Source organism: Lemur catta, chromosome 1, assembly GCF_020740605.2.
Source record: "Lemur catta isolate mLemCat1 chromosome 1, mLemCat1.pri, whole genome shotgun sequence".
In the NCBI taxonomy this organism is placed as follows: domain Eukaryota; kingdom Metazoa; phylum Chordata; class Mammalia; order Primates; family Lemuridae; genus Lemur; species Lemur catta.
Window position 1 is genome coordinate 208645052 of NC_059128.1, and position 19407 is coordinate 208664458.

Below are 19407 nucleotides of genomic sequence, written 5' to 3' on the forward strand. Positions count from 1 at the left end.
GCTAGCAGCGCACAAGAGGGTGATACACGTGGGCCACACATTAGAGGGACAAGGGGCATGTCTGGGGCTCAGTGACTCAGCCCAGGGACAAGGTGAAGGCCAGGGAGGAGCACTATTGTTAAGATTAAATGGAACGATTATATCTGGGACGTGGTTGATGTTCACAGAGGGTGTGTGTGTGTGTCTGTCTATGTGTGTGTGTATAAGTGTGTGCAGGGCACAGGAGCATGGATCTAGGCACAAACACAAGCTGAGAAGAGAACCAGGTCTGTGCATGCAGACAGCTGCAAGAGGTGGGGGGTAGAGAAGGCCGAAACCTAAAGTCTTTGCTTATAAGTCCTCTCTGCCTAGAATACTTTTCCCCCAATCCTACTGCCACTTGTGGAAATCCTACCCATCCTGTGAGGTCCACCTCCTTCCTGCCTTGGGGTCTGGGTGCTTTGTCCGCTGGGTGGAGGCTCACTGGGAATCCTTGTTTGAGAGGCTTCGAGGTAGTGGATGGAAGCAGACCGATGGAGTCGGCAGTTTGGGGTTTAGACCACAGATCACAGCTCCACCACTTGATGAGCTGAACTCTCCCTCTGAGCCACAGTTCCCTCATCTGGAAATAGAAAACCCACCTTGCAGGCTCATTGTGAGGGTGTTATCTGGCCTGCTCACTCACAGAGATACTGTCTGTATCAAATGGGATCATGTAGGGGAAAGCATATGACAAATTACTACATAAATGTGATCTACACTTAAAATTTTTTTATGTTTATTTCCCCCTGAAAGCCTCCCACAAAGTACCTGGCACTTAGTAGTTGCTCAGTGCTTTGTGGCAGTTAGGGAGCAGTAAAAGTCAGAATCTGGTAGCAACGTGGATTTTCATTACAACTAAAACCTCATATCCCACTTCCTGTATTCCACACCTATAGGCAGCAACTGAGCACAGGCTTACTTAGGGAAGGGATGATGTGGCAGACAGAAGAAGACAATCTTTGGCTTTTGAGTAGACTCAAATAGACTCAACAGACTTTCAGAACTTACACTAGAAAAATAATTTTGAAAGAAACACCAATTAGTGGTAAGAACCTATCCCTTTGAGCTTCAAAAGCCAGAATCCTCAAGAGTCAAGGCACAAAGTTTACGCCAAGACAGTAGACACAGGAGAGTGGATGATAATGCAAGAGTCAGCTTTTCCACACTGGAGGAGACAACGGTTCCCAGGCTACGAAGATGGAGAAGAAAGAGAGAGTCCAACAATAGAGTGAGAAGCAGGTGTAAGTCCCTGAGTTGACACCTCGCCTCTCATCCCAGGCCAAAACTCCAGAGTGAGAGGGATGCCAAAAGCCCCTTACAGGTGGTAGGTCTGAGAACAAAAGAATTGGCCCTTGATTGCCTAGTTGAGACCAGAAAAGTAGCAGCAGGCCAGGCGCGGTGGCTCACGCCTGCAATCCTAGCACTCTGGGAGGCCGAGGCGGGTGGATCACTCGAGGTCAGGAGTTCGAGACCAGCCTGAGCAAGATCGAGACCCCGTCTCTACTAAAAATAGAAAGAAATTATCTAGCCAACTGAAAATATCTATAGAAAAAATTAGCTGGGCATGGTGGCGCATGCCTGTAGTCCCAGCTACTTGGGAGGCTGAGGCAGGAGGATCGCTTGAGCCCAGGAGTTTGAGGTTGCTGTGAGCTAGGCTGACGCCACAGCACTCACTCTAGCCCGGGCAACAAAGTGAGACTCTGTCTCAAAAAAACAAAACAAAACAAAACAGAAAAGTAGCAGCAGTCCAGAACAACAGCGAATGAGGAACTGGAGTGTGTTGTTCTAGACACAGGGGCCTGTGGCAGCTGCTCCAAGTTCCCTGTAGTTCTGGATTGGCAAGGGAGAGCAAATGAAAGTGTCTTGTGTGCCCCTGAGAGGGGCATAGATGCAGATGAGATGACTGGCAAACCTGAAGGACTGGCGACCTGCAAGGACTGGGGACTTCAGCTGATGCCAGTGGGGAAGGGGTCGAAGACCAGAGAAAGACGGATGGGAACACAGATGCTCCAGCAGGCACTGGCATGGACCAGTGATGCAGGTGGCCATGGTAAGCCCAGGCCAGACCCTCTTTCCACAGTGCCCTGGTGCTGTATACTTGCCCCCTGGAACTATATGAGCACCCAATCCTGAATTGTTTAAGCTTTCCTCTGTCATTAAGTTGACTACAATTCCTGCCACTGGTAGGATGGGAAGTTTGAGGTAGAGATTAAGTTCAATAACAGAAAAATAATAGATGAAATCACAATATTTTTGCACACTTGAATTTGTAGCCCAAGATTCAGACCCTCTATGTTGGTTGGAACTCAAAAAGAACAATATAAAATTCAAAAACAGGCAAAACTAACCCATGGTAAATGCTAGAGCACTAGTTACCCTGGGGATATCCTGTCTAGAGAGGATATGGGGAGAGTTCTGGGATCCCAGGAATGTTCTAAGTCTCGATCTGGATGGTGGTTACATGGGTGAATCATCAAGCTGTATCCATAAGATGTGTGCATTTTACAGAGTATAAATTATACCTGAAAATAAAAAAGAGTAAACAATTGAGATCAAACACTGAGAAATGTAAAACTGAAAGAGATGTTGTGTGGTCGGCAGCAAGCTCACTGTGGGGACACCTGGTGGCCCCAAGTGTCTGAGGTTCCCCAGAGGGTGTTGGGCCAGAGGGCTGGCAGCTGGGCCAGCCTTGCCCCGACACACTCTCACAGAGCACCGCTAGTCTCAGAACATTCCACTAGGCAGCCCTCCCTGAGGCCGTCCTCCCTGGAGGCCCCCGCCACCTTCAGCATGGTGGCGTGGCTCAGGCCTCGCTCTGAGGGATGGACATGGTTGGTGTGTGTAGTAGAGGACACACAGGCTACACACAGGCAGAAAGAAGTAGCTCTGCACATACTGACCTGCAGCTAATCTCCAAAATATATTATGAAGCAAAACAGATGCAAAATGGAGTGCATAGTATGCCTACATTTGTTATAAAAATGGAGGCCATGAGTGGGAGTGCTTTATGTACACGCAGACTGGTATATGCACGGAATACAAACAGCAAGACACTGTTAACAGCAAAGATGGCACAATGTCATTGCCTTCCGTTTCGTATTTCTGAATTTGGAATGGGAGTATGTTTTTCCCATTCAAAAGAATAAATAATTTTTTAAAACCACAAAATGATTCCAGCAGCCTATAAACTGCTGTCCTTTATGGTGCCTTCAAGCATGAAAATAATCCCAGTTTTCTACGTCTGAGACTTCACAGCAAGTAGTCCAGAGGCGGTAGAAATCAGGTGGGTTATACAGACATTCTGAAGCCCACAGCACTCTTCTTTTGTTTTCATAAGAACTGACACTATCCCACTAAGATAGTGTGTTTACCCAAAGAAAAAAAAGACATTTTTTTTAAAAGACACTTGCACTGGAATGTTTATAGCAGCACAATTCACATTTGCAAAGATGTAGAATCAAGCCAAGTGCCCATCAATACATGGGTGGATTGATAAAATGTGGTATATTTATTTATACCATGGAACACTACTCAGTCATAAAAAATGGTGACCTAGTATCTTTTGTAAAAACTTGGATGGAACTGGAGGCCATTCTTCTTAGTGAAGTATGGCAGGAATGGAAAAACAAACACCACATGTACTCAATACTAAATTGGAACTAATTGATCAACACTTATATGCACATATGGGAGTAAAATTCAAGGGAAATCAAGTAGGTGGGAGCAGGCAGGAGGGGATGGGTAAATTCACACCTAATGGGTACAATGAACACTAACTGACTGAAGGACACACTTATAACTGACTCAAACTGTACAAAGGCAAATTATGTAACCAAAACGTATGAACCTCATAAAATTCTGAAATAAAAAATGCAAAAAAAAAAAGAATTTGCAAAAATAGTTTAGAAGGTGTTTGTGTACTTTTCACCCAGTTTTCCCCAATGATAATATCTTATACAACCACAGAATGGTGTCAAAACCCAGAAATTTATGTTGGCACAATGTAACATCTATACCTGAGTATAGATGTTATTTGGATTTTGCAGTTTTTACATGTAGAATTTGTTTTGTTTTATTTGGTTTGGTTTTGGTGTTTAAAAGTTTCCTATAATGTATAGAAAGGACTGGATAGGATTAGGTATGGATTCAGGGGACCAGTTTGGAGATTAAGAAGCAAAGACCAGTTGATAGATGAAGGTATCTTAACCTAGAAGTGGCTAGGTTAAGAAATATTTAGGAAATGGATTTTAGAAATATTTAGGAGGTAGAAATGATCAATGAATCTGGGTGATTGGATATGGAATGTGAGAGAGGAGATATGACACTTACAACAGATCAACACTCATGTGCATATTCAGTAATAAATTCAACAGAAATCAAGCAGGTGGGAGGGGGAGGAGGGGATGGGTAAATTCACACCTAATGGGTACAATGCACACTATATGGGTGACGGACACACTTAAAACTTTGACTCAAACTGTACAAAAGCAATTCACGTGACCAAAACATTTGTACCTCCATAATATTCTGAAATTTAAAAAAATAAAAATAAAAAATAAAAAAAAACAAAAAAGGAATTGAAACTGACAGGAAAATTGAGCAAAATAGCCTCAGAGAAAAGCTTACTAATTTTTGTCTAGAAAGTGAAAGAGACTTGGAAAATTTCTGAGCTCAGAGATTACCAGAATAGGTAAACAATAAAGAGAGCTCGCGCTGTCTTTGTGTGTGTCTGTCCTCGCCTACCTCTCTCACGAAAACCAACCTCCCTGTGAAAGCTCATCGCTTGGGAGAAAACAAAAGAAGGAAGAGGAGGAGCAGGCAGGGGAGGAAAAAAGACTTCACGCCAAAATATTTCCACATATATTAAAGATATAAATATCAAAGCTGTAAACATAATAAGACTAAATGAAATTATAAGTGAATAAGTGTATGATCAAGCAATGGGAAAGGCCTTTCTAAAAATGCACTCCAAAGGCAAAAGTCATCAAGGAAATGATCAACAGGTCTGACTAAATACTAGTTTTAAACTTTCATACATTAAAAAAGCCATACTTTATTAATGAAATTGTGAGTCAAATGACCAGTGGAAAAATATTTGCAACATGCCTTATAAAGTATTACAGGCTTTCATATCTAAAGGGTTTGTATAATTCTCTTGAAAAATCACCCAAAACTGAAAGAAGAAGGAAAAACAGAAACACAAACACCATCCTCAGTGAAACCAGGAGACATCAGTAACCTCAAACCACAGAATATGAAGATTGGTAAGTGACTTTTCTGAGAGGAGGAAAGTGGGAACAAGTGCCTAAAGAGGAACAAGTTGGTCTCTCAGAACTCCGAAAAATAGGAATATTAAAGTCTCAAGGAGCCAGGAAGGCAAGGGTAGGTGGGGCTGATAGCAGGGCATCGGTTTAAGGAGTTGAGCCTACTGTCCTCCTCCCCATCTCTTGCAGTCCAACAATTTCCATTCCCACTCCCATTGGAGAAGAAGGTTTATTTTCTAGAGAAACCAGACCAGAGAGGATCGGGACCCAGGGACACAGGAAACTGAGGAAGACACATGTGACGTCATACTGAAAATAAGGAGGTTAAGTAAAGATTTGCACCCACACTCACGCACGCAGTCCAGAATACATGCAGCAAAGTCCAGCAGATACTGACATATGTAAATCACCAATAAAAAAATGTATATATTGGCAAGCCATCTGATGGCCCTGCTAAAACTCTCCTGTTCGCTAGCCTTCCACCCTAGCCCCTGTGCACTGAGCTTCAGACTAGCATATTAAGGCCTCTCTCTTAAATGTGATTAGGCAGACAAAGATCAAATAATCAAAAGAGTATTTGAAGAAATCCTCAGAAGTGAGTTAAATGGTGGCCCCTCAAAAAATATGTCCGTGTCATAATCCTCAGAACCTGTAAATATTATCTTATATGGCCAAAGAGTGGACATTACTTTATATGGCACAAGATGTGATTAAGGTAAGGAGCTTGAGAAGAGGAGCTTATCCAGTATGATCTGGGTGGGCACCAAAAGGAATCCCACGTGTCTTTATAAAACACGCAGAGAAGACATGCAGCTGAGGAGGAGGCAACGTGGCCACAGATGCAGAGATCGGAGTTGTTCGGCCACAAGTGAAGGAGTGCCAACAGCCACCAGGAACTGGAAGAGGGAAAAAAAAAATTCTTCCCTAGAGCCTCCAGAGGGAGTACATTCCTGCCGACACCTTGATCTTGGACAGAACTCGGAGAGAATAGATTTCTGTTGTTTTAAGCCACCTAGTTTGTGGTCATTTGTTATGGCAGCTCTAGGACACTGGAAGCTGGGGATCTAAGCAAACAAGCAAAGGGACTCACAGGGAAGAGAGAAAACAGACAAAAACTCCAACTATATTATAATAGCTTCAAAGGAATAAGAAACAAGAGTAGGAATCTACTAAAATAAATAACAAGGACTCTTAGAAACTAAAAATATGGTGGCAGAAATAAACAATTCACAGAAGAGGTGAAAGATAAAGTCTGAGGTAATCACCTAGAAAGTAGAACAAAAAAACTAGAGATAGTCAATAGGAGACAGAAGTTAAGAAAAAATAAAAATAAATACAGGAGGCCTAACACCTAACTAATTATAGCTCCAGAGGAGAGGATAGATAAAAGAGTTGGAAAGATGGTATCAAAGAGATAATACAAGAAAATTTCCGGCCGGGCATGGTGGCTCACGCCTGTAATCCTAGCACTCAGGGAGAACAAGGCTGGAGGATCGCTTAAGGTCAGGAGTTCAAGACCAGCCTCGGCAAGAGTGAGACTCCATCTCTACAAAAAATAGAAAGAAATTAGCTGGGCAACTAAAAATAGAAAAAATTAGCCATGCATGGTGACGCACGCCTATAGTCCCAGCTACTCAGGAGGCTGAGGCAGGAGGATCACTTGAACCCAGGAGTTTGAGGTTGCTGTGAGCTAGGCTGATGCCACAGCACTCTAGCCTGGGCAACAGAGCAAGACTCTGTCTCAAAAAAAAAAAAAAAGAAGAAAATTTTCTGGAATTGAAAGACTTGAGTCTTCAAATTGAAAGATCTATTGTGTCCAACACAATGAATGAAAAAAGATCTGTAGCTATAATAAGTGCTGTTGCAGAAATGCATCAATTGACATGAAAAAAATGATTATAATACAATACAGGTGAAATAAACAGATTAAAAACCTGATATCTAATAGGAGCCACCATTCTTACAAAACATGTAACGGGTAATAATATGGAGCAATGCTTTCAAAATGCCAAAAGAAAATTATTTTCAACCTTAAATTTAATTTTGTCAGTGAAGTAAAAAGGTAGTACAAGACATTTTTAGACATTTAACTCTCTGAAAATTCATCTCCTATACATTCTTTCATTATAAGCTATTAAAGATTATGCTCCATTAAAATGAAGGGGCATACAAGAAAGTGGAAGACATGGTGACTTAGTTTGGATGCTGTAATAAATTACTGCAGACTGGGGGCTTATAAACAACAGAAGTTTATTTCTCACAGTCTGGAGTCTGAAAGTCTAAGATCAGAGTGTCAACATGGTCCAGTTCTGATGAGGGCCATCTTCCAGTTGCAGATTGTTGACTTTTTGTGATATCCTCACATGAGGGAGAAAGAACTCTCTGGAATCTCTTTTATAAGGGCACTAATCCCATTCATGAGGGCTCCATGCTCACAACCTAATCAACTCCCAAAGGCCCACCTCCTAATACCATCACATTGAGAGTTAGGATTCCAACATATGAATTTTAGGGAGACACAAATATTCAGTCCATTGCACATGGGACCCAGAAACAGGAAATTCATGTAGAAAAGAGGTAAGAGGAACTACCAGGATAACAGCAAAGGGAAGACCCAGGGTAACAGCCAAGCAACAGGCCTGGAGAGCAGCCGGCACAAAGAAGAGCAGGCCAGAGGGAAGAGTTATCTAAACTTGATGCATCAAAACACAGCAATGTATACAAATCATTTAGAACTATGGAAGTAAATAAAAGAAGAAACATTTAAAATAAGTGAAATTAATTGTTCCAGAAGAGTGGGCTAATGGAGGGGGTGGGAACAAGAGCTTGTCACATTTTAAGACTTTTAGCTATAGTTGGCTTTTTAAGCTTGTATTAGTTTCCAAGGGCTGCCATAACAAATTAATACAAACTTGGCAGCTTAAAAAAACATAAATTTATTTTCTTATAGTTCTGGAAGACAGCGGTCCAAAATCCAGTTGTCAGCAGGGTTGGTTCCCTCCGGAAGCTCTGAGGGAGAATCTCTTCCATGGCTCTCTCCTAGCTTCTTGGTGACTGCTGGCAACCCTTGATGTCCCTGGTTTGGGGCTACATAACTCCAATCTCTGCCTACATCTTTACCTGGCAGATGTCTCTCTGTCTCTGTGTCAAATCTCCCCTCCTTTCTTTTATAAGGACACCAGTCACTGGACTTGTGACTTACCCTAAATCCAATATGAGATTTCGAGATCCTTAACTTAGTTACTTCTGCAAAGACCGTATTTCCAAATAAGGTCACATTCATAGGTATCAGGGGTTAGGACTTGGACATATCTTTCTGGGGGACACAGTTCAACCCACTACAAAGCTATTTATATAAACTACTTTGGACATCAGTATTTATTTCTTTAGCATGTACATTTTTAAAGTTTTTAATATCTATTTCCAAAGTGACTCCCATAAAGAGGTTTCCATTTACCCTTCCACCAGCAATGGATGCAAGTGCCTGTTTCCCTCACCTTTGCACACACTGCATATTACACTGCATACACTCTCAGCCAACGTGATACACAAATGTGCTTTTATTGTTGACTTAATCTGCCTTTTGGATTACTAAAGAGGTTTGGCATTTAAAAATATATTTGTTGGGGGGGGAGGGGATGGAGGTATGACTACATGATGAGTGCCAGGCGCACTGTATGGAGAATGAGAATGGACGTGCTTGGGACTCTGACTCGGGGGGATGGGCGGGACATGGACAATGTATATGACCTGAACTTATGTACCCCCATGATGAGCTGAAATAAAAAAAATAAAAAATAAAAAAAATAAAATAAAATAAAAATAAAAATATATTTGTTAACTATTTGGTCGTTCTCTTGTAAATTACCTATTCGTGTCCTTAGTTCATTTTATTTCTATTAAGACATTCATCTCATCTATATGAAATAAAAATAAAAGGATGTTTATGACAACATTGGTTTGAATAGTCAAGTCGATGAAAACAAACTAAGCTTTCAGCTATAGGAACTGATTCACTAAATTATTATATCACTGAATTCTATCCAGCTATTATAAATGTCATTACAGAAATGCATCTAACATGAAAAGATGATTGCAATATGGGTAAAATAAACAGATTAAAAGCAGTGTGTCCAATAGGACACTATTTTTCTAAAATAGGTATGTAACAGGTAATAACATTACAAACACATATATAGAATTTACCATGTACCAGGCACTATTCTAAACATTTCATAAATATTACAACAACTCTATGTAATAGGCTCTATTGTCATCCTTGTTTTGCCAAAAAGGAAACTGGAGCACAGAGACAATACGACTTGCCCAACATCGTACAGCTGGTAAGTGGTGGAGTTGAGATTTAAATCCAGGCAGCCTGGCTCCAAAGCTGTGCTATTAACCACACCCTGCTAGCTGCCTCTGTCAACATCAGTGCACAGAAGAGGAGCTGGAAGTATATATACCAAGGAAGTTGTCATATTGTTCTGAATAGGAGGCGGTTATAGGTAGTTTTTATGTTCTTTTTGCTTGTATGTGTTTCTAATTTTTCTGTAGTGAGTTTGTAATGCTGTTGCAATTAAAAATACTAAAAATTGCATTTTGAACAGAAAAATATATCTCCTTAGCTTATTGTTTAGGACCTGCTTTTAGCTAGTGGGAAAAACAGGAAACCTGGCTACTAGTCCCAACTCTGTCTCTCAAGGCACATGGAAAGTACTCAATGAAATTTGTATTCATTGAGATTCTACTTTGGGGCCAGACACTATACTTGAAGCAGTAAGTGCTATTACTATTATTATTTTCAGTGTTCCCTGTTCATCTTTAAATAAGTCAGCAACCCTCTCTGGGCCTTGGAAAAGGAGATTAGCATGGAAATAGCAACAGCAGCTGTGGCTAGCAGCTGTGCCTAGACTGAATAACGGTACATAGGATGAGTGTGCTTGAGGTTATTGGCCCCTTTCAAAGAACCACAAAATTTGAACTAGATGGAGACCCTCTAACTGGTGAAGAGTTTCCCTGAAGCTAGATTGTGGGAGCAGTGGGCAGGAGGTGATGAGGTAGGGACACTGAGCATGAAGCTGCTGTGTCCCTCCCTCCACATAACAAGGGATGATTTCCTGCGGGTCAGTGAGGCAGAGGGTGAGGCAGAGACAGACAGAGAAAGGGTAGGGGGTGGGCGTGTGGGTGTTAACTGACTTGGAGACATCACCAGGGAAGACAAGCCCAGCCCTGCTGGAAGTAACTTGCTCTGTATCTTTAAGATACCCCGAGGAAACTGAGCCATGAAATGGGCTGAAATTACAGCAACCCATTACTCAGAATTCACCAGAGCTGTTTTGTGGTTGATTTTCCTGCCTCTTTCCACTTTCCATGCTTTGCTGGACCTTATAAATCCTGCTCAGACTACAGCCTCAACAAAGCTAATTCCACTGCCAGTGGTCTTGAACCCTGGACCCCTTATTCCCCACATTCCCAGACTTTGGTTTTCTGTTCCCCTCAACTGTGATGACCCAAGTGGACACTACCTCCCGAAATCCCACACCATAGATAAGATCTGGTATTTGTCCCTGGTCCCTGGGAATGACTTCACCTGTCTCTGGACTCTGTTTCTCCTAAGTCTCAACAACCAGGCAACGAAACAATTTCTGCCTTAACCCAATGGAATCCAGTTCAGTGATATAATTTTAGACTGAGACAAAGATGGTAACTTGGAATGAGACCCCTGTGATAATTGTGGGTACAACTGATATAATCTATAGGTCTAATTACTTTATGAAGCTAAACATAATTATTACAATCAGATAGAAGAAAACATTACTGAATGGGAACAATAAATGTTACTTTAAAATAAAACTTAATTCTAAGGGTTCTCTAGAATCTTCTAGAATACCCCTTACTTCTCAATGCCCTTCTTTCACAGCCACCACCAAGTGCTGACCTCACAAGGTCCTGCTTCCCCAGAACCCAGACACTGCTCCCCGAGAGACTGTGTGGCGTCGTGGCCAGCACATGGCCCCTGGACTCAGAAAGCCCAGGGTTCAAATCAGTCTTCTCAGTTATTGTCTATGTGGCTTACTTTCCCCACCCTTAAAATCAGGAAAGTAAACACCTCTCCAAGTTGTACTAAGGATTAGAAGTTATGAGTATGAACAGCTGAGTACAGCCCTGGGCTCCAATTAGGCCTCTGCAGGTTGTAGTCATTGTTCCTGGAGTCAGGAGGCAAGTGTAGGTTGTAGGCACCAAGCTCCCCTGGCTCCATCTCACCACCTCTCAGAAAATTTCCAAATGAACATCTTCTGACTTTCAAGTAAGCACAAGCCCAGCTAAGTGTGTGTTGGGGGAGGGTGTCAAAGGTACAGGCTTGGGAGCCAGTCCAGGCACGTCTCTAGGGAATCGCTGCTTTCACCTGCTTCAGACATGAACACCAAGCCCGTTTGTTCACACACCTGGAAGAGATTAGCAGCTTCCAGGACCCGCTGCACGTTCTGTTTGGTGATCAGCGCCTTGCTGGTGTAGGTGTAGTCCAGGAGCATGTGCATGGTCTCAGCATCAACCCCTTTGATAATGATCCTCTTCTCATACTTTTCCTTCAAGTCATTGCAGAACATGGCCCTGGAAGAGAAACGTGTGAATGTGAATCCTATCAGGACCCTTGGTTCCAGGCCTAAAGAGATCCCTTTTCAGACTCGTCTGTCCTCACAGAACAGGGAGGGTCCCAAGTCTAGGACCTGGGCTGATGGCTGTGTTTCTTCAGCAATGCCACACATCAGACATTCAGTCAACGCTTACTGAACAGAACTGAATGTCCTGCTCTGCCATGCTCAACTGCTGTGGTCCCCAAAGCCAGTCTCTGATTTATTTTATTGACATTTATTGGCTCAAACTACAAGGGATTCATCTGGGGGCATCGTGGGATTCCTGAGCCTCATCTGTTTTTTTATTCCCAATACCCAAACAGCATTTCTGACTCAGTTCTTGGTTCTCACACCAGCTCTCCTCTAGCCTGGAGCCTGGCCCCACATCCTGGCTTGGCCAGCTGAAGCCCAGATACCCTGCAGGAGTGTGAATGGCTTGTCCGTGGGCTCCCAGTCGCAGTTGGGAGCCTTGAATTCCCTCATCTTAGGACAGAACCCTCCAGGGCCATAACTCTGTCTCACCTCTGGACTATTCCTTTCCTGCTCCCTCCTCAAAACTGAACTTTTGGGATTTTAGTCGCTATCTTGGAAGCAGGAAAACAGGAGAAAAGGATGTCAGTTTTAGCATTAGATGAACCAGGATTTGAATACCAGCTCCACCAACTCAGAAGTTGGACATGTTACTTAATCTCCATGAGCTTCAGTTTTCTCATCTGTAATGGAGATTTTAATAGCTATTTTCAAAGGTTTTTGTAAGGATCAGTCCCATAACTGATTGACAATTAGGGACATAGAGTTTCTTTTTTCACTCCATGCCAGGCTTATATGTGAATTTATCATGCTTTTTGGATGTTGACACTTGAACTGTTAGTCCTTCCCAGGGAATGTGTGAGCAGTTTTATTTATTTTTAAAATACATTTAAACCTTGCCATGCTTCTGAAAAGATTTCTGGAATTCTGAAAACTTAACTAGTACCAAAAATATGGCAAGACTGCATAAATTAAAAGCAGAGGGGAAGAAGATAGAAAAACATGAGTTATAAAACATGAAGATAATCTGTGAATGAGAATAGAAATGTCAACCACAATGGCTGTTGCACTGTCATTACAGGTGGTAGGTTGCACAATTCACAATTCTTATGATAGATTTTTAACAAAGCCGAATGGTCAGAAGAATTATTATTGTTCTTAGCTTTAAAAACTAGATGGAATTTCTCCTGGGGATGAACAACAGCCTCACAACAATCTTATTTCATGAGGCTGGTCCCTAATCGCTGTAGCTGAGACAGTTCCTTCAGTCTCATTCCCACAAAAACCTGTTCACTCTCTCTTGCTCTCCCAGTGGCTGTGAGACTCCAGCAATTCCACAAGCTGTGACAGCACAGCTTATAAATACAAGTCCTTGGAGGCTCTGGAATTCAATTTCTTTCAATCTGCCCTGCATTTACAAAGCACCCACTATGTGCAGGATACTGGGCTGGGGCCACAAGGGATTTAAACATTAGGCAGTGCTCTGGCCTGAATCGTGTCCCCCTAAAACTCACACATTGAAACTCTAAGCCCCAAAATGTGACTATATTTGGAGATAGGGCTTTTAGGAGGTGATTAAGGTTAAATGAGGCCATAAGGTTGAGGTCCTAATCTATTAATTAAGGTCCTTATAAGAAGAAGAAAAGAGACCAGAATTCTCTCTCTCTCTCTGCCATGTGAGGGTGCAGCAAGAAGGCAGCCACTTGCAAGCCAGGAAAAGAGCCCCCACCAAGAACCCAACCATGCTGGCCCCCTGATCTCGGAATTCCAGCCTCCAGAACTGTGAGAAAATAAATTTTTGTTGGTTAATCCATCCAGTTTGTGGTATTTTGTTACGGCAACCCAAGCTAAGACAGATTTTGGTACTGAGAAATGGGGTGCTGCTATAACAAATGCCCCAAAATGTAGAAATGGGTATTGGGTAGGGGCTGACGGAGTTTTGCAGAATGGTAGAAAAAGCCTAGATTGCCATGAACAGAATGTAGGTAGAAATATAGGCATTAAAGATTATTCCGGTGAAGTTTCAGACAAAAATGAGGAACAAGTTATTGGAAACTGGAGGGAGGAAAGGTGATCAGTGTTGTAAAGTGCCACAGAACTTGACTGAGCTGTGTTCCAGTGTTTTGTCGAAGGTAGAACTTGTGAGTGGTGATATTTAGCCGAGGAGATTTCTGGACAGAGTGCTGAAGGAGGAGCTTACTTTCTCCCTGCTGCTTATAGTAAAAAGCAAGGAGAGAGAGAAGAATTGAAGAAGGGATTTTTAAGCAAAAATGAACCATATTACAAATATGGAGAAAGCATGATCTGAAGAGAAGAACCCATGATCTGAACACCAAGGCTGTGGTTGGACAGTCATTTGATACAATGCTATGGGATTACATGAGCAGCCACATTGCCACCCTGAGCTGACAGAGAGGAGACAGGACAAATGAAGGAAGACTGTTGGACTCCTGGACTGCTTGGATTTGACAGTATGGAATGACAGCGATACTTAGCTGCGAACATGCCCTGTTCTTCAAGAAGAGGGAGAAACTACCCTAAGGATGATTCTGAAATCATCAGGACTGCTGCCTCGGTTTAAGAGGACAGATGGCCTCTGCCAGAGCCTCGGGGGCAGGACCCCCACCTACAGCCATGGGAGAGGGGGATGCTGCCACCTCAGTGGGCCTGGAGGGCAGAGCATCAAATCAATCAGGATTATTCTCAAGCCTTAAAATCCAGTGGAATTTACCTTGCTAGGTTTCGGACTTTCTCGGGACCCATCACCTCTTCTTCTTTTCTGTTTCTCCCTTTTGGAATGGGGATGTCTACCCTATGCCTGTCCCACCATTGTGTTTTGGAAGCATATAACTTGTTTGGTTTCACAGGTTCACAGCGGGAGAGAAATTTTGCCCTGGGATGAATTGTACTTCAAATCTAACCCATTTCTGATTTAGATGCTATTTAGATGGGACTTCGGACTTTAGACTTTAGAGTTGATGCTGAAATAAATTAAGACTTTGGAGGCTGTTGGGATGTAATGAATGAATTTTGCATATGAGGACATGAATTTGGAAGGCCAAGTGTGAAACACCATGGGCTGAACTACATTCCCCTCAAATTCTTATGTTGAAGCCCTAACCCCTAATGTGACTGTATTTGGAGATAGGGGTTTTGGAGGTAATTAAGATAAAATGAGGTCAAAAGGGTGGGATCCTAATCTGATAGGAAGTCCTTATAAAAAGAGAGATCTCCCTCTATTTCTTTTCATGCTCATGCACCAAGGAAAGGCCATGTGAGGACATAGGGAGAAGGTGGTCGTCTGCAAACCAGGAAGAGAGCCCTCCCCAGAAGCCAAAGCATGCTGCTGGTGACTCGATCCCGGACTTCCAGACTCCAGAACTGTGAGAAAATAAATTTCTGTTGTTTAAGCCACACAGTGTATGGTATTTTGTTATGGCTGACTTATACTGGCAGTCTCTATCAGCCCCAACCCCTCGCAGTTCACAATATAGCAAGGACATATATGCACAAATGACTGTCTACAGAGGGTCATAAAAGACTACAGAGTGCTGTGGGGGCCAGGAATGGCTGCTCATGGAAAAGGAAAATTTTAACACGGGGAGAGTGTGCATAGAATTTCTAGATAATAAACACCGTGAGTAGAGGCCTAAAGATGCAAGAGTTTGGGGCATGCAGAGAAAGAAGCAGGTATGTTATTCAGCAGGAACCCAGGGGATATGAGAGGGAGCAGTGAGAAAGCAGTCTGGAAAGATAACCTGCGTCCGATTGTGGATGGCCCTGGAGGCAGGCTAGAGGGTCAGGTTTTTATTCAGTGGATAATGGGGAACCATTGAAGGTTGATAAGCAGAGGGAGGACTCCAAGAGAACATCCGTAACAGGTGTGTTCTCACTTTAGTTTGCAGGTGATGGGTGCCACCGGAGTCAAGTGTTAACTGCACCTAAACAGAAGTGGGGGACTTGTGACAATGCCAGAGCCTTTTTCCAGAATATGTACTAATTGAGGCAGTGGCCACACTGCTAGGGAGCTTCTCCAACCAGTTGTCACTGGACTTTCTAAGCTACAGACACATGAACAGGTACCTTAGACAGCCATCATCTCCTAGCCAAGTCATTGCAACGGGAAGGTCCCAGGGTGGAGCCCTGGTGATGGAATGTCATCCCCCAAACTAGGACTTCCGTCCCAACACAGAGGGGATTACACCACTACTCCTGCTCCTCCTCCTTTTCCCACGCCTCCTGTTTAATCTCTGGAAATTCATTCATCAGTTTCTTTCCCCCTTTTCCTAATCTGCGAAACAGAAGTAACTGCTTATGGCTTCCCCAACACAAACATCAAAAGGTCAAAAGACGAGAGAGAAGGAGAGAGTGAGAGAAAGAAAATAATTTGACTTGCTGGTTTTTTGAATCTTTTGTTTTAGTTAGTGAGACCTTCTCCCTCTGGTCTCCCTCTGTCCTTCCTTCTCTCCCCACTTCTCTTTTCCCTCAACTGGCCTCTTTCTCCTCACAAGGCTATGACAGTGTGAAAGAAGGAGCAAATGTGAATTCCAGGGCTTGCAAATTTAATAAATCTCAGCCTGGAACCAGAGGAACCATGGTGTCATTTGGGCAGGTGACCGATTTACAAGCTATTTCTTCAACCATAAATCCTCCTGGCCAGCAGCACGGAGCTGTTTGCAGAACCACAATCACGAGCCTTTAAAAGTGATGTCATCTCAGGCTCGCCTTGCTGCCTCCTGACTTCATAAAGAATCCTCCCTCACAACAACCAGACGATTTCTTCTCTGCTCGGCGTATCTTCCTTGGAGGAGTTGGGCAAGCTCACTCTCTGAGCCTCCCTTTGTTGGAGTCTCTAGAGCAACGCCACCCAAATGGAAAGGTAACGTGAGCCATATTCGTCCCACAATATGTTCTAATCACCACACTGCTAAAAAGTAAAAAGATAAAAATCAATTTTAATAATATTTTTTATTTAACCCAATGTATACCTAAAATATTTTCTACATGTAAGAAATGTTTTTAAATTACTAATAAGATAATTTACATTCTTTTTTTTCATGCTAAGTCTTCAAAATCCCTCGTGTATATTTATACTTAAAGCACATCTCAGTTCAGACTTGTCACAATTCAAATGCTCAGTGGCCACAGGTAGCTCATGGCTACTGTGTTAGACGATGCAGTTTCAGAGCATCAGGTGTTGGGGGTCACCCAGATCTACAACCATCTCAGGAGGTAAAGTGGATGTCGCCCAAATGACAGTCATATACCTGAATATACAGAAAATCAGACATGCAGCAGGAGAGGGTAGGACGTGATCATGGGTACAAATGAAGCTTCACATAACTGAGGCCACATGTCTCTGGAGCCCCACCAACATGAAATTTAGAAATGCTATTACACCTAGAATGTAATTTTAAGACTAGTGAGATTAGTGAAAGGTGAATTTTGCTGAATCTGTATAATCTTAAACATTAAGATGAAAACTGGAAAAGTCTAATGGAGAATGGAGAGCTGTTCTAATGTCAAGTGAGATATATAGAGAGACCAATTCAATGCCTTGCACATGGAGGGGCTCTTAAATGAAGTTGATGTATGGCCCATGTGACACATTACTGTGCTCTCTGGGGTGATCCAGACTCTTAATAAGGCTGTCACTGCTAGACGCAGTCTCTGAATTGTCTCTTGGAATCACAGTCACCAGATAACATCCTGCCCCAGCTCAGCCCATCCCTGACTGGGCGTCTGGAACCCCGAGAAGCAAACCCTCTGGTGCTAGTGAGCAAGGGAGCAGGAGAGCAGGACAGGGAGGGGAGGAAGCCAAGCAAGGCAAAAGCCACTTCAGCTGGATCCTGCAGGGACCTCAGGAGAATACACTCAGCGTCGCCCAGACAGGAGGCAGAGGCACTGGGCCGTGACACTCCCGCACCACTGACAGTCTTTGGTTATGGGTCTCTCCAGGAGTGGGCAAATTCTCGGGCACATCTGGCTTTCTGTGTGGGAGAGTTTGCATGTGCACAAGCCAAGGGGCTTCCAGAAGCCTGCGGAGTGCGGGCGAAGAAGAGCTGCCACCTGGTTGATGGAAAGCAGAGGAGGCTGCAGTCTAGTCCAGGCTCTGATGCTCACTCACTGACTCACTTAGTGCACATGAGTAGTCCTCAGCTTCCTCATCTGTAAAATGGTATAATAGTCTCTACCTCAGTGAGCTGCTCAGAAGCATAAGATAATGTACACTAAGAGGTTAGCACGGTTGCCAGCACCTAGTCAGCACTCAATAAGGAAAGGCATTTCAGACCAGAGCAGAGGCATCTTGGTAGGCTGGTGGGGGGCGCTTGGGGTAGATGGGCTGTGCACCACTCTGGCTGGCAACCCTAGACCTGCCAGCATGTGGCCTGGTGTGTATCCGTAACTGAGTGTCAGAGTTGCTGCACTGCTGACCACCGTCCTGCCGGAGCAAGTGTAGGGCTAGGGCTGTGCACAAGTGAGGCTAAAGACATGAGCTCAATAGGTGTCCCTGGGAAACAGAGAAAGGAAGTGTCCTTCCCTCCAGGGCTCTTTTTTGCCAGCTTTGGCTCCCCAAGTCCCAGCATTTTTCTGCTCTCCTCTGAGACTTTTTTCACTGATTTTCTGCCACTTAAGTACACTGTCCAGGCCATGGCCACCACGCTGAACGTGGGTACGGTGAAGCTGAGGAGAAACCTGCACATCTCTCCCAGACTACTCTCCCAGGCCTCCCCTGCTGTCCCGGGGTGCATGGAAACACCTAGGCAAAGCTTGGTCCCCACAGATTGTCAGCAATAGACTGGGGAGCTAGCCCTGGCCGCTGAATCCCAATGAGCCTGGGGTTCACCAGTGCGTGAAAACCAGGAAAATCAGCAGGAGTTCAAGGCTGTCTTTGGGGAGTCAACTCAGTGTCACCACCAAGTGGAGCACCCCAAGTTTTGCTCTCTGAGAACACAGCTGGGTTAGCTGCTAATAAACTTACCTCTTAGCATGCATGCGAGATACCGTGTGATAAAAATGCTGTCTAGAAGGACACTGACCAATTCTCATGAGATTCTTATAAAACAGAGGTAGCTATTAGGATCCTCATTACTGTAGGAACAGTCTCACAGCAGTGAGCCCATTGCCCAATACTTCAGCAGTGAGTCAGCACCAACCCCAAATAGAGTCTGGGCCACAGCAGCCGTGAAAATACCCACGGCCCAACAGTCTCCTGGGGTGAAGTCCAGCCATGGCTGCGAACACTGTGCCTGGCCTGCTCTCCTCCAGCCCCCACTGCCCCCCCCCCAACTCCAGGTCTCTGCTCAATTGTCACCTCCTCAGACAGGCTCTCCCCAACGCTCCCCCAATTTAAAATCGTCACTCTCTAACATCTTCCCCTCCTCAATTTTTCTTCCTAGCTCTGTCACAACCTGAAATCATATTACATATCCATTTGGTAACTAGTTTAGCAA

General features: G+C 43.7%; 1 protein-coding gene across 1 annotated transcript in view; it reads right to left on the reverse strand.

Annotated features, from left to right (window-relative positions):
* The window catches only part of KLHL6 (kelch like family member 6), a 57957-nt gene that overhangs the window by 19622 nt on the left and 18928 nt on the right, over positions 1-19407 (reverse strand). The window contains exon 2 of the mRNA XM_045539774.1: positions 11735-11900. Coding sequence (XP_045395730.1) covers positions 11735-11900 — 166 coding nt within the window. The remainder of the gene's footprint in view (positions 1-11734; positions 11901-19407) is intronic.